We start from the raw sequence: 21,043 nt of genomic DNA, 5'->3' as shown, positions 1-21,043 counted from the left end.
CCGCTATGGACTTCTGAAATCTCTCCTCCTCCTGAAAGCTCCAAGGTGTTTCTAGCCATCCCCCACGGGCTCCTGGGTGTCCCCATCTCTTTGAGGAAGGTGTCCAGACCCAGAGCTGGTGGAGTCACCAGCAGGGCTCCCATTCCAGCGCTCCCATGCCCAGGGAAAGCCTGGCAGAGACAAGCAGGGCTGTGTCCTTCCCTGGCTCTGAATGTGGCTTCTCACCGACCTTCCCCAACTCTTGCAGCTCTGCCCAGTGCTTGACATCGCCCTGGGACTCGTCAGTGGCCAGCTGGGAGTCCTGAACTGTGAGCACACAGTGGGTCCCACGCCCTGTCCCTCCTTGTGTCACCCACTCCTGCCGAGTGAGGACTGGGACACCTTTCCCTCCTCTGCTCCACCCTGGCCCCAGATCTGCCAGGAGCAGGGATCCCCAGGAGTTCTCTGCCCAGAACCACCTGAAAGCCAGGCTCTTCTGGATGAAAAGGAATTTCAGGTAGGGGAAGGGGATTTGCAGCTGAGTCTAACAAGGAATCGCTGGCTCCCTCCTCTGCCCCCAGCACCAGTGTCTCTGGATTTGCTGGGCAGCATTCAGTACACCATGTCCAGCCTTCCCCTGGCCACTGGCCAGTTCTCAAGGTGGACTTGAATGTGAGTCCTGCATCTTCTCTTTCCATCTGTACACAGGGCTTGGGATATTTCCCTTAGGTTCATCAAGGTCTCCTTCAGCCATGTACAGCTGGGCAGGGGGCTGTGGAAGCTGGCAGAGGGCCTGGCTTCATGCCTTGTTCTCCCCTCTGTCATGGGAGAGGACAGCAGGCTTTAGGTTTCACAAACTTTTGGAGAAGGAAGTGTCACGGGCCCTGACTTGGTGAGGCCGTGCGTGCAGCCATTTCACAGCGAGGGAACATGAAGTTAACCGTAAAGGCAAATATTGCAAACATTTTGACTTGTGTTTCTTTCCCCTGTGACTCCAGACTGTCATTGGGGGTGTGGCTGGAGGCCTGGTGGACTCCACTTCCCTTGGGAAAGCCAGAGACTGTCCCCAGTCCCCCACGGGTCCCCATGCCACCCCTGCCACCCACGCTGGACACCAGCTCCTCCCGCTGGGCCTCTTGATGAACTTCTCCAGATGAGATACATTGTGTTTTGGGCTCTTTTGTGGGTGCTCGGAAGGGTGTGGGTGTACTTTGCATTCTTGTGCTCAGGTTCAATACAGTCCAGCCCTCTCTGCAGCCACAGCAGGTGTTCAGGCCTGTGGGGATGGCCAGCTCTGGTGAAACCCCCGGGCTCAGGACAGACCTCAGGTGGGAGAGCTGCAGCCCCCTCTGTCCACCCCCAGCTCAGGGGGTGCAGAGCTCTGCCAGCAAATGCTGTCTCAGACCCAAACATGTCAGATTCTTCAGGGCCTGGGCCCAAAGCTGTGGGGTGCCTTGTTCATGTTGAGCACCATCACACACCCTCACTTGCCCTGGGCTTCACTGGGGCTTTGTTCTGGGAGCACTTAGGGACTTGGGGGGGAAAATCACTCAGCAGTGCCCATGAACTCTGCATGAACAACATGAAACTTCTGCTAATTTAAGGCTCTAAAGCCACCCGTTGCTCCTGAGACGAGAGGGAGTAGCTGGGGCAGCTGCAGCATCACTGCTTGTGAGCCTGTCCTGCCCTGGTCCAGCCCAGATCCACCCTGAAACACACATGAACATCAGAATTAGATTTTTCTTCGTCTTTGATGTTCCTTTCCCCTCTATTTATTTCCCTGTTTTCTTTTATCTTTTGTCTCTCAATCTTCCTTTAAACTGTGGAGATCTTTCTTGGACACACAGCCAGCTCCTGCCCGCCTCTGGGGCACAGGCAGTTTTCTCAGAGCAGAGGGTGTGCCACAAACCCACACTCTCTTTAATTTGTTTTGCAATTTGTGAGGTTTCTGTATGTAATTAACTCCTTGGGAGGTAATTACTCACCTCTCGCTGTCCTTGGACTCATTCTGCTCCATATGATGGTGCAGAGCTCTCCTGAACCAGCCCTGGAACACTCCCCAGAGCTGGTGGGCACCACACCCAGGGTGAGGGGTGAGCTCTGGGCTGGCTGGATGCTGCTGGCCACAGCAACGTGTGGTGTTCAGGGTCAGGCTGGCGCAGGGGTCACACTTCACAGCCAGCAAAAGAGAACTGTCCCTGCTCCATCCTCTCCTTGGCTTTCCTCATTCCTGCAGCTCGGGTATATAAAAGCAGCTGCCAGCAGCCGTGACCATGGGGAGCTCCACCTCGACATCAAAGGGTCCAGGTAAGTGGCACTGAACGACCGTGGCCACCGTGCCGGCTCCATCAGGCGACCTACAGCACAGCCTAACTCAGCTTGAAAAGCAGGAATTTTAATGATGCTTTCCTTTGATTTCTGTAGCAGCATTTAATCATTTATGAAAATTAATTTTTAAAGCTAGCAGAGCTCTTGCTTGTTAAATTCCACATTTATTCCTGTTGTTGTTAAGTTTGTGATAATGACTAAGCTGGCAGAAAGGACTGGGAGTTTTTTCATGATCTTGGTGACCAGATTTCAGAGCAATTTTCAGCTCTCCAGACCTCATCTCAGCTGGTGTAAAATAAGTGTTTATCTGCAAAGCCAGACATGCCTTTTGCTTGTGCAAGATGCTCGGCTCACTGAAATGTGTGTGACCGAGGAGCAGCACCCTGGTAGATATTGTTAATAACTGCAGAGATAGGTGCCTGCATGGTCACATATTCTTTCTAAGAGCTCTTCTGAGAGCCCTGACATCCATTTTGGTACCCTTTTGCAATGCTGCACACGTCTTTCAGAGCCCCTCCAACAAATCCCACTGATTTTATTTGACACGATTTTCAATAGAAGCTGCTCGAGCCTCTCTCCTTCTCCCCTGTTCAATAATCGCAGCTACAGGAGCTGTGCATCATTACGTGCTGATCAAAGGGAAAATGTAAAAGACAGTCGAGTGAATTAAAGTCTAATTTAATTGTGCCGAGAACTGTCATAGAGGGATTTTTTTAAAGTATCTGGAAGAGATAAAGAAGTTGTTCAGTCTGACCTAAATAATGTTATTTCTCAGTGCTGAACCTCTGCAATCTGCACCCTGTACATTGTTTTTCTCAGAAGGGACAAGCTGAGGTGTCTGTCCAGGACATGGGCTGTCCATGAAAATGCTCCTAGAGCTGGGACCCCTGGCAGTGCTGCAGAGAGACCATTTTCTCATTTCTTTGCAAACACCTTTCTGTGCATAAACAAACACTCCCCAGCCTGCGTTGTCACCCTGAGAAGCCCAGCTCGGGCAGGAACAGAAGGTCCTTGAAAGTACTTTCTTTTAGCTGGGGGCAGATCAAACACAGGAAAAACGGAGTCTTTTTCACAGCTTGAGTGGAACAAGATGAGAAAAACAAACAACCTGCCCACGGGAAAGTGAGTCTGATTCCGGCCGTGCTTTGAGCTTTAATAACACAGGGTGCTCTTCACAGCGGGCAGAAGGACACGACTGTGACACTCGTCATTTTTTATTCAGCTGAGCCCCTGTGAGTGTTCCTCTTTCAGGGCCATTTCAGAGTGGTTGGAAGCCATCCGTCTCTCTCAGTACAAGGTCCTCCTGCCTCATCTCCATCCCTCTTCCTCTCTTAAAATGGCATTTTCACTTCTCTGCAGTGTCAGGTACGCAGCTCTGCAGTGGGGGAGCCTGGTCAGGCATGGAGACATCGATGGCTCAGGAGCAGAGTGGCACTGGGCTTCAGCTGCTCCCTGATAAACAGAAATAGGAACAGGGGCTGCAGGTCTGGGCTGACCTCCTGGGATGAGGGGCCATGGCATGTGGAGGCTGTATGTCCAGGAGGAATCTCCCCACCACCCCAGGGCAGTGCACATGAAGGATGGAGAGCAGGACCAGTGCTGGGCTGTCAGTGCCCATGTGGGCTGATGTGGGTCTTTCCACAGGTGCTGTGCCAGGACATGTCACCCTTCTGGTGTCTCATCTTTCTCGGGGGCCTCCTGCCCCCCTCCCAGGCCCTCCTCAACCTGCTGAACCCAGCACAAGCCAGTGGTGGTGAGTTCAGATCGTTTCTGTGTTTCCAGGGGAGAGTCATGGCACAGTCCTGTGCCATTTTGGGCTCATGGCCATGTCCCTCTGCTCAGCAGGGAGCTGCCTCCTGGCAGGTCCATCTCCATGGAGAGCCCAGCTTTGTTCAAGGATGCTCAGGGGTCCCTGTGAGACCTCACCAGCAGAGCACCCTAACATGGCCAAACCAACCTTCCCTGTCAATGAAATCCTCCCAAGAGTGGAAGTCCAGTCAGTAACTGGGACTCTCTTGGTGCAGGCCTGCTTGGGACTGGTCTCATCGGTGGAAAAGGTGGCTTGCCTGGCACAGGTGCTCTTGGTGAAGGTGGGCTGCTTGGCACTGGCCTCCTGGGCCAAGGAAGTCCAAGTGGAGCAGAAAGTGGAGGTCTCCTTGGTGCAGGAAATGAACCCAGTGGAGCTGGGGCCCTTGGCACAGGCCTCCTAGGTGAGGAAACCTGGCACAGGGTAGGCTTGGGAGGGGAGGGTTTCTGGGTGGTGAAGGACAGGAGAGTAATGGAGTTCTGGCTGTTGCAGGAGGACAACCTGGCAGCAGTGGGCTGCTTGGCACGGGCATCCTCGGTGGGAAAGGACTTGGCACAGGTGTCCTCGGCGAGAAAGGCCTTGCAACAAGCCTCCTTGGTGGGGAAGGACTTGGCACGGGCCTCCTTGGTGGGGAAGGACTTGGCACAGGCCTCCTTGGTGGGGAAGGACTTGGAAATGGTCTCCTCAGCGGTGGTCTCCTCGGCAATGGCCTCCTTGGTAATAACAGCCTTCTTGGAGAGACGGGTCTGCTTGGCACAGGGCTGCTTGGAAAAGGAGGTCTCCTAGGCAATGGAAGTCTGCTTGGACTCGATGGTCTTCTGGGTGGAGCAGGAGGACTTCTGGGTGCAGGAGGACTGTTGGGTGGTGGAGCCTCCCAGAAGATGACACGCTATGCCTGGTGAGTCAGAAGCCTCTTGGTGGGGCTCACTGCAGGGTGACCAATAAAATCCAGGGGATCAGACCCTCCCTCTCAGACAAACCACCAGTCCTGGGCTTGCAGCTCACATGAGCATCTGTGACAGGGGAAATTCCAGCCAGAAATGGGAAAAATCTTACCCGTGGGAGTGGTGTGACACTGCCATGGGCAGCCAGGGAATCTCCACCTGTGGAGATGGCTGAGACTCATAGATCATAGGACATAGCCTTGAGAAACCTGACCATGCTGAGAGATTGGCTGTTTGCAAGTAGGAACTGGTCCTTCCCCATCTTCACTGTTACGTGGGAATATCCACAGGTCAAAATGATGAGCAGGAAGAGATGGGACTGTAGGATCTGCTCCTGCTGATCCTGCCATCTCAAGGTGGGTTTGCCTTGGTGTCAATCCCCAGGCTGAAGGTGCTGAACCTCGAGAACGCCCGAGTGTCGTGGAAGGTCCTTCGTGGGACCGAGCTTGTGCTGAACCTGTACTCGAAGCTGGTGTTCCGCTTTCCAGGGTGAGTGAGGCTGGAGAGCGAGGCCATGGGGACCTGAGGGCACTGGGGAGGATGGGACACTCCTGAGTGCTGGACAAACATCCCCAAACATTGAGCAAGAGGCTGGTGAAGAAAGCTGTGCTGCTGACTCTCTCTGGAACCATTTCCAGCTGTCCTCACTCCACAGACACTCACCATCCTTGGAAGTGTTCAAAAAACATGTGGATATGGCTCTTGAGGACATGGTTAATCAAACATGGAGGTGAAGCTGGGTTTCAATTGGACTTCTTGATCTTAGAGGTCTTTTCCAACCTGAACAATTCTATGGGTCTGTGATCAGGACAGAGAGCCTGAGAGAAGTCCCAAAACTGAAGCACTGTCCCAGCCGAGGCTGTGCTCATGGCTCCACCGCTCTCCTGTGCTGCTTTCCCTTCCTCCATATCCTTCCATCCCACTTCCTTTCTTCCAGGATTTTTCAGTTTCTGAGTGGATCCTCAGTAGAAGCAAACGTCACATCCCACATCGCCCTGACCCAGGACTCCCCCGGTGACCTCAAGTTGGTGCTTAAGGATTGCAACAACCTCCTTGGTGGCTTCAAAGTCAGCATGAGGAAGGGGTGAGCATGGGGGTCAGCTCCTGCAAGCTGGCAGTGGGGCAGAACTTCAGTCTCAAATCTGGGCACGGATTGACAGCATAACAAGCAGATTTTGGGATTCAGATAACAAAGCCCTGAGCATCTGTAATTCCTGCTGAAGCCTGGGGGAGCTCTGGGCTTGCAGCATCTCTTATCAGAGAAGAGGAGAGGGCTCCTCTACAGAGGAGCTCAGATTTGAACCAAGCAGAGGGGCTCAGATTTTCTTGATGCCAAGTCCTGGGTTTTGACAACTTCCCCAGTAATTTTTTATCTGTCTTTTCCCTCCCCAGGCTCCTCACCAATCTGGTGAGCGGCTTGCTGAACAAGTCTCTTAAGTCCCTTGTTCCTGCGCTGGTGAGTGTCTGAATATTCTTTGCTGTGAAGCTGCATTTCAGCTGCAGTCAGTGCTCCTGCCACAACTGCCTGGTAGATTTACACACACACAGAATCACAGAACAGTTTGGATTGGAAAGGACCTCAAAGGTTAGTTAGTTCCAGTCCCCCTGCCCTTGGCAGGGACAATAGATATAGATAGATATATCTAAACATAGATATATAGATATATATAGAGTGTATATATATATAGTGTGTGTGTATATATATATATACACATACATACACAATATATATTTTTATATGCACAGATACATGCCTGCAGCCCATAAGTGAGTTACACAAAATTGCTTGATCTTCCTTACAGTCAGAATTTATTTGTTGGGAGTAATTTCAATTTCATCATGCGATGTTACAGGGTAATTTATACTCAGCTGTTCCCCTGTGGGGGTGAGCAGAAGCAACAGAGCCATTTAGAGCAAAGTGGCCTTTTAGAGGATCTTTTACCTGGTTCAGAAGAATCGGTGCCATTTTGAGAAGGGGGCTGAACAAATCATATACCTCTATTTCCATGGAAGAACTATGCTCTAGGATGAAATCAGGATGTTTGTCCCATCCTGATTTAAATCTGTGAAGCTCAAGTGGTGCTGGGGAACGTGCTGCTGCACCCCCAGTGTTCTCACTGAGACTGTGCCACTTGTTGCCATTTCAGCTCTGCCCATTAGTGAACATCTGGGTCAGCATCATCAACATTAATCTGCAGTTCCTCAACCGTAAGTCATTAAATTTTCTTTCTTATATTAAGTTTTAGAATGACACTCGGGGTTTGTGTGCCTGGCCACCTCCATGGGCAGCAGATGCTCTCAGGAGAGCTGGGGCTGTGGAAGCAGGGGTCTCCACATGGAGCAGGAGCAGCTTTTCTCCACTGGCAAAGCTGTTGTGGCTGGCACAGTCCTGTCTCTCCACCACTGCCAGTCACCACAGTCCTGCCCTTCTTACTGGTGTTTTTCTAACCAGGGCTAGACCCAAGCTGCTGCCAAGAGTTGGCTATGCCAGGACACCCAGGTGCAGCCCCACAGAGACAGAGGGTTTCCTCTCCCCAGCTCTGTTCATGTCAAACCTCACACACAATTGCTGCTTCACTGAAAGCAGAACTGTCCATCTCCATTTACCCCAAACATTTCCCTTGTGATGGGATCTACACCTGGGAGCTCCAGGGCAGCAGTTTTCATGAGAACATTTGAACCCCAGGGGGTCTGAGATCCATAGGAAGGACAAGGAGATTTTCCTCCTTGCTGAGCAGCACTATGCTCTCCCAGCCTCTGCCAGATGCTCTGGGTGGGCACAGGGCTCCAGCAGGCTCAGTGACCCACAGGCAGCTCTGCCCAGCCCTGATGGCCTCTCTCTCCCTCTCCACAGGCGTCATCTCCTTTGGGCTTCTGGGGAAAATCTACTCTGCCCTCTCCAAACTGCCAGTGACAGCTGGGCACTATGTGGAGCTGGATCTGCAGGTAGAGCCATGTCCCACCCCATTTTCCATCCCATGTCCCCACACTGCTGCCCTCCCTCCACATTCACGTGCCCTAACGCCTCCTTGTTCTTTGCAGAATTCCCCATTCCCAAGCACCTTCATCGACTGGCTCCTTCAGAGTAAGTGCAGCCCCAGTGCTGCCATGGGGATCCCCACTGGTGTCTGGGAGCCAGAACAGGGCAGCTGCCATGGGGGACACAGTCCTGGGTGGTGGCCAGGAGTGGGGAGTGTTCTCATGGCTCTGGGGTGCAGCCAGAGCTGCCAGGCGCTGTGTGGCTCAGAACAGAGCACTTGTACCTCACAGGGCAGGGCAGTGCTGGGGGTGGTTGGGGTCCCTGGTCCTCAGAGACAGCCCCCAGCTCAGATGTGAGCAGCTTTGCCCCTGTGCAGTGGCAGGTCTGGCACACAGTATCGAGAGAAAATCTGTGCGTTCTACTTGTGCCCTGCCCAGCCCTGGAAAAGTCACTTCACCTCTTATAAAAGGATTTAATAATATTTGCTTAATAAGAGTGAATAATGGTCCTCAGGATGCTGCGAGGATTAATTAATATTTGCAGAGGTGATTGGAAGAGCTTTCAGCTTCATATGCATGGAAAGTTAATATATAGGGAAGGGAAGGAAGAGTTGGAAGTCTTCCCAGCTTCCCCAGAGCCGTATTCCTGAGGGCACTAAATCATCTCTGCCCATAAAGCTGGAGGCTCTCATCAGGCACCGCTGAGCCCAGCCCTGTGGTGGGAGATGCCAGGGGACTGTCAGGCTTTGGGGACCCTTTGGGGACCTGGAGGAGGGAATGCAATGACCTGGGTGTCTCTCCCCAGCCGCAGGTGTCAATCCCGGGATCAATCCATAGCTGCGAGGTTGGCAACTCCCTGGGGTAAGGAGGATTTGCTGCCTGGGGACCTGGCTCAGAGCTCTGCTGCTGATTGTGCCGGTGCCAGGACCTGGGCTGGGTGAGAAGAGTCCTGACCCTGCTACCTGGCAGTGGGAGGTGACAGGGGTAGCACAGGGCTGCCTAAAATCTCAACTCTGGTATCTCTCCAGGTCCCCCTGCAGGCGATTCCCAAGGAGGAGGAGGGAAGGGAGGAAAACGACTCAGCAGGTGGAGAATAGACATGAAAATGAAGAAACCAAACCAAGAAAAGACTCTTTCTTCTGCTCTACATTTCAGCCTTCTCAGATTTTGGTGTCTCTGTCCGGCCTGGGGTTATCTGTGCCAATGATAATCTGTGCCAACAGCGAGCAATGTCAATAATTAGCCATATTGATAATTAGCTATGTCAATGATCAGTCATGTTGATGATGAGCCATGTTGCTGACACTGAGACTATGGAGACAGGAGCCCCAGGTCTTGCCTGTGTCCCTCCTGGCTCTCATGGCCACAAACCACTGGCTATGGTACTCACTGATGGAGGGATGACCTTGATGTCCTGGTTTTTCCTCATGCCCACCCCAGCTTCACTTGGACTGGGGTTTAGGCCAGGTAATGGCTCAGCACAGAGGGGACATTCCAAGGGCTGGATGCAGTCAGGCAGGGGTTTGGTCCCCTCTGGAATTTCATGAGTTTGCACCAACTGCACAAATCCTTCTGAGAAGGGGAGAGAGAAAAGGGACGAATTCAATGAGCTGTAAACACTTTGTCTTTGCTCTGCTTCTTGATTGGCTTGCCATTTCAAAAGGGAATTTTGCTGTTTCCAGTGATTTCATACTGTTAAAAAGAGGCAAAAAAAGCCCCCAGCCTAATCCAGGCACACACTCAGCCTATTTGTTCCCAAACAGCGACGCTTTGAACTGATCAGAGTGAACGCTATCCTGCCTTGTAATCTCCAAGTGGATTTGGATGTGCTGCATTGTGGGTGAGGTGGATTTGAGGCAGATTCACACCCTTCTGTTACTCCTTACAATAAAAATGATTTTTCTTCATCTGCATTCAGCACGTGACTTGGTTCCTTTCCAAACTGCCAAAGGATTTTTGCATTTGCAAGGGTTTTGTTATTTATCTCTCCCATCAGCTACAGGAGTAACTCACATGTGAGGAATATTGAATAGGTGAGTCTGCTGGAAAGGCGGGGAACCACAGGGGCTGCAGACCCAGAGCCAGGCCTGAATGGAGCCCAAACCCTGCCCAGGCTGCTGGACCCCCACTCTCACAGTTTAAAGTAGCTACAGAAATGTGGTCAATGTGGCAAATAAATATTCCCCTCATTTGTATTTATGCAGATTTATTCTGCCCCTGTCCCTGAGCTGCTGGATCTTTCAGTGTGTATTCCTGCTCCTGCCTGTTGCCAGTGAGCTGGGAGCTGTTTGACATGAACAAACACATCCCTGGGGCCCCAGGGAGACAGCTCCCTCCCAGGCTGGGACCCCCCAGGACCCCAGGGAGAGCAGTGGCAGTAGCCAGCAAGCTCTTGGGCACAGGAGCTCACTCATGACTGCACTGGCATCAAACCTCATCCCCCATGGGGCTGGCTGTGCCACAGCCCTGGAGAAGAACAGCTGCGTGGTGAGAGATGCCCAAGCCCTGCAGCCTCCAGAACCACTGTCCCAGCACCACATGCCACCAACCATTTCCACGTGTCCACGTTGGCTCTGCTGGGCATTCCTGGTGGGCAGCACCTGCACCCTTCTCTGCCTCTGTCAGGTGTGGGTCCCTCTGGTCCCCCCAGGGCTCCACCCAACAGGTACAGGGGAGTCCTGGTGCTGTTAGCCGAGAGTTTGCAGCCAGCATCCTCCTGGTGCCACGCTGCCAGGGCTCCTGCTCACATCTTCTGGGTGGCTAAATGTTCCCCTGAAAAACTTGGAGGTTCTCACTGCTCTTTTCCCAAGGTACTGGTGTGGCTGATGTGTCACCAGTGCCACAGGACCGCAGCCCAGCCTCTCCTTTACTCCCTTTACCTCACCTTCACCATACCCTGAGCAGCCAATGCCACCCCTGCCCTGCCAATTAAGGGCAGAGGTAACAAGGTTAATGAGATGTGGGCATTGGGCACCTCGCTCTGGCTGCAGTAACACCCACACGCTGGGGGCTGTGCCCGTGGATCTTGGTGCTGATGATCTGTGTGTGCTCAGAGCATGAAGGGCAGATGCCAGATGCCCTCTGATGACAGTGGCAGAGCTCTGTGGTCAGAGGGGAAGGACAGGATGGGTGGCAGTGCCTTGGCCTGAGCTATTGAATCCGTAACGCCTCATTGGGCACCTTCAGTTTCCAGTTCCTAAGGAAACCAAAGGAGGAGGATGAAGGAACGTGCCAAGCTCCATTCTAGGCTCACTTGCTGTGAATGATTGCAAAAAGAGATGTAAATATTCCCTCAGTAATCCTAGAGCCAAAATGCCAAACCACAGAACTCTGCAGGTGGAATGGTGCCATTGGGCTGGCTCCCACCTCCAGGGCTGGGCAGCCACTGGCCCCTGTGAGCCCTGTGGGGACAGCAGCAGCACCTGCACTGGTCTGACCCACCAAGAGTAATAAAAACAGTGCCATGGGGGATGTCCCTGCTGCCAGCACCACCCAGCCCCAGTGTGCCAGGACAGGTGACTCTGAAACAGCTCAGATTGCCAGCTCTGGCTGCAAGGGCACTGATGGGGTTTTTCCTGAGGTTGCTCTCACCCTGCTGGGTTCTGCACCCAACAACACCTGTCTGCTGTGCAGAGCATCCCAGGGATACTGTCAGCATTGCCACTGCTCCTGCCAGGCTCTGGCTGCTGAGCATGGGATGGGGAAAGCTTTCCCACCACCTGTATAAGGGCTTTTCAAAATGGAGTTTGGAAAAGAAATTGTAGGAAGAATCTTTCCTTTAATGAAATGTCAGAATGTTTCCCTCTTTTAAAGGGAAACTGGTTTTGGAATTGCCTCCTGTTTGGTTCTGATAGCTTTAACCAAAGCCTCCTACTATTCTTTTTAAACTTCCTGTAATTAAATTACAGAAAGATGACATTAAAAAAAAAAAAAAAAGGAATAAGAAACAGATTAAAAGACACTAAATATGCAAAAGAGAATGGAGCACCTTGTTTAGTCTCAAAACCCCATAATCAGCCTGACCAAAAGTGAATTTAATTTCTGTTCCCCCCTCACTGTCCTCATGGATGCAGGAATGGGAGGAGGACAATCCTTTCTGGCTGTTCATTTTCACAGCAGTGTGCTGAATATTAATCACCCTCAAACCCTCTGCTGGAGGCGCTGCAGCCGCTCTCTAATTCCTACATGGGAGCCACAGCTGGGGTGAGCGAGGGATCCCGCGGTGACCTGGCTCTGTAGTGGCAAACACAGCCCCAGCAGTGTCCCTGAACACCCTGACAGCTCCCTTTGACATGCCACTGTGCATCAGGCTGCTGTCATCCCGGGGTTTGCTCTCCAGGAATTAGACACCTTTCTCCTCCTCCTCAATACAAGAAGTAAATGTAGGGCAGTGAGGTTGAGATTTGGGTGTTTTCAGCACTGATGGACTTTGCTTTTGCCACTTTGGAAGACATAATGAGAAATGTCCCTGTGCTGACAGTCCTGCCTGTCCCCAGGCTGGCCACCCTGCCTGTCCCCAGGCTGGCCACCCTGCCTGTCCCCAAGCTGGCCACCCTGCCTGTCCCCAGGCTGGCAGTACTTCCAGCTCCATGTTCCTGGTAGCAATAGCAGCTGCCCCAGACTGGCTGCTGGGGAAGGTGGCTCGGACCCAGCAGGAACAGGGACCCCGGGCAAGGGCCCCCTTGAAATAATGTGAAAAAATTCCCTTTCACATTTCCTAGTGGAAGTTCTGCTGAAGGGGAAGAGCCCCTGCCAGGCACATGAAGCACAGAAAGCAGTCCTCTGTTTTTCACAGATACAGCTGTCCAAAGGAATTGCAGCACCTTCGCCTCATGGGAGGCATTTTAATTACTCTATTGACTCGTGCTCCTGAGAGCCCCAGGCGTGTCAGAGCTCAGGCTGGGATCAGAGGGATGCAGAGAGGCAGGGAGGGAATGCATGACCATCCCTGACAGCCCTAGTGCAGCCCCACTGCCGCCCCATCACAGTCCCAGTGCCCTGCTCCACACACCAAGTGGTGCTGGTCCATTCCACGCTGTTTCTGACTAGCATCAGACCATCTTCATGTCTCTGATCTGCGTCTGACTGTTAAATAACTCAGCAGCAGGGAAAAAAAATACTTGAAAAAATATCTGGAAGATATAGAGCCATTAATGAAAAACATCAGAAAATAGATATCAAGTAATGACACCGTGATGAGAGCTTATTTATAGGAAAGGCTAAAGATAAAACTAATTTAAACCTGATGAGACAAGACATCTCATCTTCAGGAGAATGAGAAGTCAATAGTTGTCTGTCAGTAAAGGAAATAAATTGCTCACAAGGGAGGAGGCAAAGCCACAGGACTGCAGGGCCCCAGAGAGCAGCAGTGCCTGTGACAGGCTGTGAGATACCCTCTGAATTCACAAACCCCCAAAGGCAGAGCTGCCACTCAGCACCGGTGCCTCTGTCATTGCCATGCAGGTCACAGCCCAGCAGTGCTCTGGGAAGGCGCACGGACACGGAGGGACACTGGGAACAGACAATGCCAACCTGGGGGGGCTGCAGAGCAGCTTGGGGCTGCTCTGGGGGTGCAACAAGCAATGGCAATGGACAGCTCGTTGCATTTCCAGCACAGCACAGAGTTCACCATCGGCTGCAGAGGAGCAGCTGTACCTGTCCTGCCAGAACCCAACCACTGCCAGTTTTAGAAAGGAGTGAACTGAAGATAGAACTGGTTTCAGAAGTGGAAAACAGTTTTGAAAGTTCTTTATGTTGCATTAAATCCCAAAGCTCTGTGCAAAGAGCTGGCTTCAGAAATGGTGATGAAAAGCTGCTGAAAGAAAACTCCCTGGACCCCCAGCCCACAGCAGTCCCAGAGCAGGAAGGAGGAGGAGGCCTGGGGGAATGGGCTGGCAGGCACATGGAGCCTGTCTGCTGGAGTGAAAACCCCTGAGAAAAGAGGAGGAAAGCATTTTCCCTGGCAAGCCTGGCAGGCTGCTGGCATCACTCAGAGGCAGTACCTTGTCACCTGCCACCCCCTCAGCAGAGCAAGGCTCCAGCTGACCTAAAGCAAACTGTGCTTACAGGCTTCCATCAGGGAAAACATCCATCCTTCCCTCCACCAGCACCGTGACATGCAGAGGGAAAACAGAGTGCAGATCTCGAGGGGTTCTGGGGGAGCACATGATACACCATGGCCAGCCCTGGCACTGGGATAAAGACTGACTGTTCTGCCCAAGCTGCTTCAAAAGTCTTGGAGAAGGGAACAAGTTTGGGCAGGTGAGAATAGGCAATGATGGGCATCAATTTTGAGGCTGTCCTTAGTTCAATAAAAGCCAGCGCAGAGCAGGGAACAGGGCCTGTGAGTGCCTGCTGCTGGTGTCTGCCCCTCCAGTCCCTGAGCACAGCCAAGACTTGAGGACAAACAAGTTTGTTCTCCGATGGGGGTCCGGGGAACAAATGGGCTCTTGTTCTCCCTGACAGCGACCTTTCTGCCAGGTGAAGCTATTTGTGTGTGCGGGTGATGTCCAGCCTCGCCCACACACCCTGCCAGCAGAAAGAAAAGCGCAGGCTGTGTGTTACGAAATTCCGGTGTTAGGAGACACCCTCAGGGCACAGCTGCTGTTGGAAAGTAAATGTCATCCCAGCACTTCAGCTCTGTTCTGGGAAACCTGAGCTGCCAAATGCCTCCTTAGGTGTTTGCCCATGGGCGTAACTGGGGCACGACTGACTGGAAGGGCACTACTTGGACCTGCAGAAGGCACAGGTGTACATCAGGGAGATGGGAGGTTCAGGGCTCTCATCCCTGCTCAGGGTGGGAACTGAAACGTGCAAGAAAGAACACGAGGCACGAGTTCATCTTTCCCAACAGCAGGGTTTAGGCAGCAAACCTGACAAGCGACACAGAACCTGCATCCCACCTCCAGGCCTCAAGGAAAACAACACATTCCTTCTTCCACATACTGCCAAAGGACTGACACAGCCTCCAAGGTCACCGTAAGCACTTCCTAATGGATGCTTTGCTGCCTTAAAACCTTGGTCTTCATTCCGGAGGCCTATAAAAACTAAGGAGGCGAAGCAAATGGTGAGTGCTATGGCTCCCCCGGGAGCTCGTGCAGTGAGCATTATCACCTCCTCATCAAAATGTAAAACCCAGCTCTCCTCCTCATTAGTCTCCTGCTCTTAAAATAATGATTGTAAAACGGCCACAGCTGGCCTCAAAGCAGGATGGAGGGGGGAGGACACACTGTGGTCTCCATTTCCCACTTGGAATAGGCGTTCTTGGGGAGGTCAAAACGAGCAGGGAAAGGTGGGTGTCAGTCCTTTCCAGGGTGCTCTGTCTTGAGTCCTGGTTCCAGGATTCATGGGAATCATGGGCTGAAAGATTTAGTTAAATCTGGCCACTGCCCAGTGGGCTTGATAAGCCAAGCATGTTGGCCTCAGCGCCCATCACCTCTGAGGGCTGCTGCTTACAGATGCTGCTGCTTCCTTTGGGATTTCATCCCTATCTGCTGCCTCTTCCTGAATCCCCCCTGGACCACAGGCTCACCCTGACTGGGCAGCACAGGTTCAGGCCATGGTTTGTGAATTTGGGCCAAAGACACTTTCCCGTGTGGAAGCAGGAGGGCAGAGCAGCCCTGTGTGCCCATCAGCACCTCCGAGCCCTCACGGACTGTGCTGACTGTGCAGAGTCACTTCTAGGAGAAGGGACTCAGCTCTGAGATAATAAGCAAAATGTATTTGTTTCTTGAAGCCTAATGAATATTCAGTGAACCATGCTGTTTTCAAAGAGATACAATTATAGCCCAGAAAGAACTGAGCAGGAGAGGAGGTTTATTTTAAAATTCTACAAATTCACGTTGTGACTGCCCTGCTACCAGCTGTTCCTTCAAAACTGGTCACTGGCTAGAGCCTTTTACAAGGATTTATTTTAATGACATTATTATCTGCATGAAAAGGGGTGATCCTTTCTCACATCTCAGTTTACTCACAAGTGCAGGTCACAGGTCCTTGTTTGAATTTCACAGAGCAGGCTGGAATGTGACACTGTGCAGCCAGGGTCAGCTGCAGGCTGATGAAAACAAGGAACTGTCAGACGCACTTGAAGAATTTTCTGACCATTTAAATCAATATAACCCCTTCTCTTATTAAGCAAAGGGAAGGACACCCCTAGAAGTTTGGATTACAAAACTGGACCCCAGGTTTTAAGAGGCCAGAGATGACCCTCAACTAGCAACCATCTCTTCCTATGGAATCCAGACCTGGAAACAAGGAAATCTTCTCCAAAGATCCAATCCTCCCCAGTACCAGGGCAAGGCTGCATTCCTTCAGCCCCAGACAACAGATTCACTGGTGCACGTTAAACACCATTTTTCATTCCACAGTCCAGTGCCACATTCCAACACACAAGCAAAGTTTGGAGGGGGAGGTTTGTTCCCCTTTCGAAGCATTTTGCCAATATTTGGAAATAATTAATCGATCTTATGTTCTTTCAGCTCTTTCTACCCTTAGACTGTACTTCTGCCATTCTCCAGCAGCTCCTGGGGCTGTTTTGTAGGTACTACCAGCTTTTGCAGGTCCTAAATTCAGCTGAGCTCCTTCCTGGGAAGAAACTGCTCTGCACATCCATCTTTCAGGCTGGGCTGTGCCAGAGGATGTGACCACAGAGGACAGACCTGAAGCACTGTGAGTGTGTAACAAGCCTCAAGGCAAGTCAAAATACACAATCTCACAGTACTTGGATTTTAAAAGTTCACATGCAGCTTTGAACCTTTTTGAAAGTTCACACATCCCTTTGAACCTGCACACATCTATGAGGGGTAAGATGGCACCAAAGCATAAATATATATGTATTTTATTATTTCACAAATAGATTTTAATATACATATATATCTCCCTGGTTCTACCATATCTCCACCTGACCACACTTCCTTGTTTCTTCACGGAGAATATGTGCTGCTTCCATGCAGGGGCAGCAGGGATCCCTCAGTGAGAAGCAGCAGCACGGGACAGGGTGGTCCTGCAGAGCGGAACTCCCCGCAGGGTCTGTGAGCTGGCAGAGGTTACCTGAAAGAAACAGCACAGGTCCTCAGGCACAGAAAGGCTGGGGAATATCTATTCTAATTTCAGGCTCTTCTAGCAGCAGCTGCCCTAGAGAACAGCACTGTGCAAGGAAATGAGCACTGCAGGTAGGTCACCTTCACCATCACATAGTCCCCTGGCTGGGCTCTGCCTGGAGCCCTGCACTCGGCAGCATCCTCCAGCTCGGCGTCGGGGAAGATCACCTTGATGTTGCCGTCGTTCCTCCCACACAGCTCCGAGGCAGAGCGTTTGCTGGGCTGGAAAGAGGATAGGGAACATTACCTGCATGGCAATTGCTCTGATTCACTGCTGGGCTTTATTGCCTCAGGAATTAATTGAGCACTATTGATGGTATTAAACCCACATTAACCAAGCCCTGGAACAAAGCACTGTGGCCAGAGCTGATGGGTGACACTCACACACCAAAGCACAAATTCTGTGCTTGGCCAGAGATGCATCCCTAACTGATCCCATCCTCTGTGCTCAGTGCTCTGGGAAAGTCAGGCTGTCTGCTTTAAGTGTGAAGAAATGGTCTTGGGAGTCCTGGGATTACAAGGGGAAACTGAGAAGGGAAGCCAGAAGTGGTGAGTGCTGTGCACAGCCTCAGAGCCAGCAAGAAAGGAGGAGGACAATTCCATTCCAGGCCCACTCACCCCTTCCACCAGCACCAGCTGGGCCTGTCCCACCAGAGCTGCGTTGGCCCTCGCAGCCTCCTCCCGGAAGGTGGCAATGAGCTGCTCCAGCCGCCGCTTCTTCACATCTGTGGGGACATCGTCCTGCAGCCGGTGATGCGCCCGCGTCTTCTGCACACACAGAGCCAGTGCAGCCCCTCAGCACCCAGCCTGACCCCAGAGCCTTGTCTGACCCCAGCCAGCTCCATTTCCAGCAACAGCTTCCCACATTCCAAATTTCACATTCCACTGAGTATCAGTGGCTGTGAAACAGTTTTGCAGCTCCTGTGTGGGATGTGCCTGTCTGTCCACAGGCAACAGATTCTACTACTTCTAACCTATGCACTGAATGGTGATCCAAATCCCTTTGCTTCCTTATGTTTCCCAATCCTCTGTCCTCTTCCCCAACGGTATTACATACTCTGGAGAGCATTCTAATGGAGACTTACCAACTACAAATTACTCTTCTCAAAAATTCACCACTTCCTTCCAGACTTGACTGACAGACCCCTATAGCTGGGCTCCAGCCCAGCTCCATCAGCACATTCCTCATCAGCAAATAATGTATCTGCAGCCTCTGCTGAAACAGTTTCTTCCCTGCAATGACCCTGGAACATCCGCAGAGCCAGGTCACTGAGCAGTTACCAACCCTGACACTCCTACAGAGAAGCTGGAAGCTGCCCAGACACAACAACAGCCCTTGCAGAAGCACATACCCTACAAGTGCTGCCTGGGAAAAACATCTACCAGTATGCTAAGTCTTTGTGTATGATTTTCAACAACCTTTTAAAAAACGTGTTATTGTGAGAAACAGCCCTCAGGAGTTTAGGGGACACACCCAAAGGTAACTTCAGCCTTCAGTCTTCTCCACCAGGGCCTGCACTCACCTGTCTCATGCTGTAAGCAAACAGGAAGCCGATGTTGTAGCGGACTTCCCGCAGCAAGGACAACGTCTGCTGGTGATCCTCCTCTGTCTCTCCACAGAACCCAGTGATGAAATCACTGCTCAAGCTCACTCCTGTAACAGACACACAGCTGTACACTTCCCTCACTGAAGATGGGAATGCTGCACTCAGGAAAGGACAGTGAGATGCAGCTGTGCCGAGTTCAGACCAAACCAAAGGAACACACACCTGGAATAGAGTCACGCACGTGGTGCACGAGCTCTAAATATGCTTCTCTTGTGTATCTGAAATGAACAGCACATGGACTTGCTAACTTGGAAACCCACAACATCAGTGAGGAGAAACCAGCAGCCCAAATCAGAGGGCAGGACACAGGGCTCCTTGTGGGGTGACCCACCCTCGCCGCATCGCCTCCAGGACTCGTGTGCTCCCACTCTGGGCTGGGAGGTGCAGCTGTTTGCAGATGTTGTGTCGCTCCTGGATGAGCTGCAGAACCTGTGGTAAGTGATCAGGAGATGTCTCAGACAGCTTAACTGTAACAGGGTGCTAAGGGAAGAGTCTTCCCTGGGTAAAATCCAACATACTGTAAACCAGTAAACTGGGGCTTTAGCCCCAGCATCCAGCTCCCAGGAGCTGCTGTTCCCAGTTTGGGAACCCACATTCTCTTTGTTTGGGAAGGCAGTACAGCCCATACCTCACATTTCAGAGCTGCCTCTCTGCCTGCAAGCAGAGGCCAAGGTGTTTATTCTACACTTGCCTCATCAGGAAAATCCTTAGGGTGTGGAGAGGTGAAACGGATCCTCATTTCTGGATCAATCCTAGAGACCTGGTCCAGCAGGTGTGAGAAGCGCAGACCTCCCTGTTTGGCTTTGTAGACTGTGCTAAAGCCACGGCTGAGGCCTGGGGCAGCCACTGACTGAAACTGCACCTCAGACAGGTCTCGAAAGCTGTTGACATTCTGACCCAATAGGGTCACTTCTTTCACTCCCTACAAAATAAACAGAAAAGAAGAAATCTAACCTGGGCAGAATGGCTGAGCTGCAAAGGTGGCCATGGTTTTACTCCAAGGAGTTTCCAACAGAAGCCCTCTCTCCCTTGTGTCATGGAGTATTACAAGGGGAATTAAAAAGCCACTGGCAGAACCCCACCACAACTCTCATTTCTTTAGATAAAGACAGTGACAGTGGTTACAAGTACCACTGAAAACACTGTTACCACCCTTCCTCCCATGGTTTGGGACAGGCAGGAGGAGGCTCTGCCTCACCTGATCTGACAGCATCCTCACTTCCTGCAGGATGGAGGCGATGGGGCGGCTCCTTTCCCGGCCTCGGGTGAAGGGCACGATGCAGTAACTGCACATGTTGTCACAGCCCCGCATGATGGACCTGCCGAGAGGTAAAGCACGGGTCACACCCCGCTCCTCCAGAACCATCCATGCTGCACCCTGCCCAGGATGAGCCCAGTAGTGCTGCCTGCAGCCAGCTCCACACACAGACCATCCACACTGCATTCTGCTTGCCCTGAGCTAACACTTGACTTTTCATGCACATTTCCAAGAAAGCTGGAAAGAACTAATGAAGCACAGCCTGCCACTGCAGCCTGGCACTGATCAAAGATCCTTCTACACCCCACTCCTGCAGAGAGCAATACCGTCCTTCCATATGCAATGGCCACACTGAGCAGAGTCTGATTCATGTCTGACAATGTTATCACCAAATCTAAACAATCAGAAGTTATAATGTGTAGAGGATTACAAGAATAAATAGCAGAACCTGGGGCACGGCACCACAGAAAGCAGGGGATGTGAGAGAGGTATGGACTTCAGGCAGGGACAGTAGCACAGAAATCACTCAATGCAGCATCAGGCTGAGAGTCAGCATTCCCAAAAGACAGGGAGAGAAGTCCACAACAGCCTGAGCTCAGGGCACATTCCCCAGGGCTCAGTCACACAGCAAAGCAGCAGCAAATACACACACACACACACACTCTGGGAGACTCAATGCAGCCAGACACTGCATCTCCTGGGCAGCTGCTGTCACTGACACATCTGCTCTGCACAGCAGATTTCCAAACTGGAGCCGCAGAAACAAGCACTGGGAAAAGGTACTCACACAAATGCTGTCGTGCCACCTGCACTAGTCTGGACAGGCAGAATGTCAGCATAAGTCTCATCTAGGGACAGCAGGACATTGGCAGCTTGCTGGCCAGACTCTGCCACTGCCAGCAGCCGGGGAAGATCACGGTAGGCATCAGGGCCAGCCACGACATCAACCAGCTTCTCCCTGTGCAGAATCTCCTCCTTAAGCCTCTCAGCCATGCATCCTGCCAACAAAGGAGAAGGGTCCTCATGAGGCAGGGCCTGCCCTC

At 51.9% G+C, this 21,043-nt stretch overlaps 2 protein-coding genes across 4 annotated transcripts in view; one reads left to right on the top strand and one right to left on the bottom strand.

Moving 5' to 3' along the window:
• The first annotated feature begins 2,112 nt into the window (after positions 1–2,112).
• On the top strand, positions 2,113–9,954 carry LOC107213088 (BPI fold-containing family B member 4-like). 3 transcript variants are annotated; one of them, XM_015647118.2, is made up of 12 exons: positions 2,114–2,286; positions 3,952–4,060; positions 4,332–4,517; positions 4,607–5,012; positions 5,443–5,547; positions 5,996–6,142; positions 6,451–6,514; positions 7,206–7,266; positions 7,913–8,004; positions 8,101–8,143; positions 8,843–8,898; positions 9,066–9,954. In XM_015647118.2, exons 2-11 carry the CDS (start codon positions 3,967–3,969, stop codon positions 8,872–8,874), a joined length of 1,230 nt encoding a protein of 409 aa, XP_015502604.1. In that variant the 5' UTR covers positions 2,114–2,286; positions 3,952–3,966; the 3' UTR covers positions 8,875–8,898; positions 9,066–9,954. The 3 variants fall into 3 exon arrangements, with proteins under 3 accessions (XP_015502608.1, XP_015502604.1, XP_015502605.1); XM_015647119.2 differs by lacking the exon at positions 2,114–2,286 and adding an exon at positions 3,362–3,539; XM_015647122.2 differs by lacking the exon at positions 4,332–4,517 and having other exon boundaries at positions 2,113–2,286.
• A 6,903-nt stretch (positions 9,955–16,857) lies between these two features.
• CDK5RAP1 (CDK5 regulatory subunit associated protein 1) overlaps positions 16,858–21,043 on the bottom strand; it is a 6,478-nt gene continuing 2,292 nt past the window's right edge. The window contains exons 5-13 of the mRNA XM_015647133.3: positions 20,788–21,035; positions 19,941–20,061; positions 19,434–19,664; positions 19,074–19,171; positions 18,905–18,960; positions 18,659–18,789; positions 17,754–17,903; positions 17,217–17,357; positions 16,858–17,085 (exon numbers count right to left, since the gene is read on the bottom strand). Coding sequence (XP_015502619.1) covers positions 17,005–17,085; positions 17,217–17,357; positions 17,754–17,903; positions 18,659–18,789; positions 18,905–18,960; positions 19,074–19,171; positions 19,434–19,664; positions 19,941–20,061; positions 20,788–21,035 — 1,257 coding nt within the window. The 3' untranslated portion in view covers positions 16,858–17,004. The remainder of the gene's footprint in view (positions 17,086–17,216; positions 17,358–17,753; positions 17,904–18,658; positions 18,790–18,904; positions 18,961–19,073; positions 19,172–19,433; positions 19,665–19,940; positions 20,062–20,787; positions 21,036–21,043) is intronic.

Source organism: Parus major, chromosome 20, assembly GCF_001522545.3.
Source record: "Parus major isolate Abel chromosome 20, Parus_major1.1, whole genome shotgun sequence".
NCBI lineage: Eukaryota > Metazoa > Chordata > Aves > Passeriformes > Paridae > Parus > Parus major.
Note: the sequence above shows the minus strand (reverse complement) of the source record. Positions and strands in the feature narration are given on the sequence as shown.

Excerpts from the sequence above, each read along its gene's own strand:
- LOC107213088 (XM_015647118.2), top strand. The coding sequence starts at position 3,967 with ATGTCACCCTTCTGGTGTCTCATCTTTCTCGGGGGCCTCCTGCCCCCC. Across the intron at positions 4,518-4,606 it reads CCTTGGCACAGGCCTCCTAG|GAGGACAACCTGGCAGCAGT; the intron begins GTGAGGAAACCT and ends TGGCTGTTGCAG. Across the intron at positions 6,515-7,205 it reads AGTCCCTTGTTCCTGCGCTG|CTCTGCCCATTAGTGAACAT; the intron begins GTGAGTGTCTGA and ends TTGCCATTTCAG.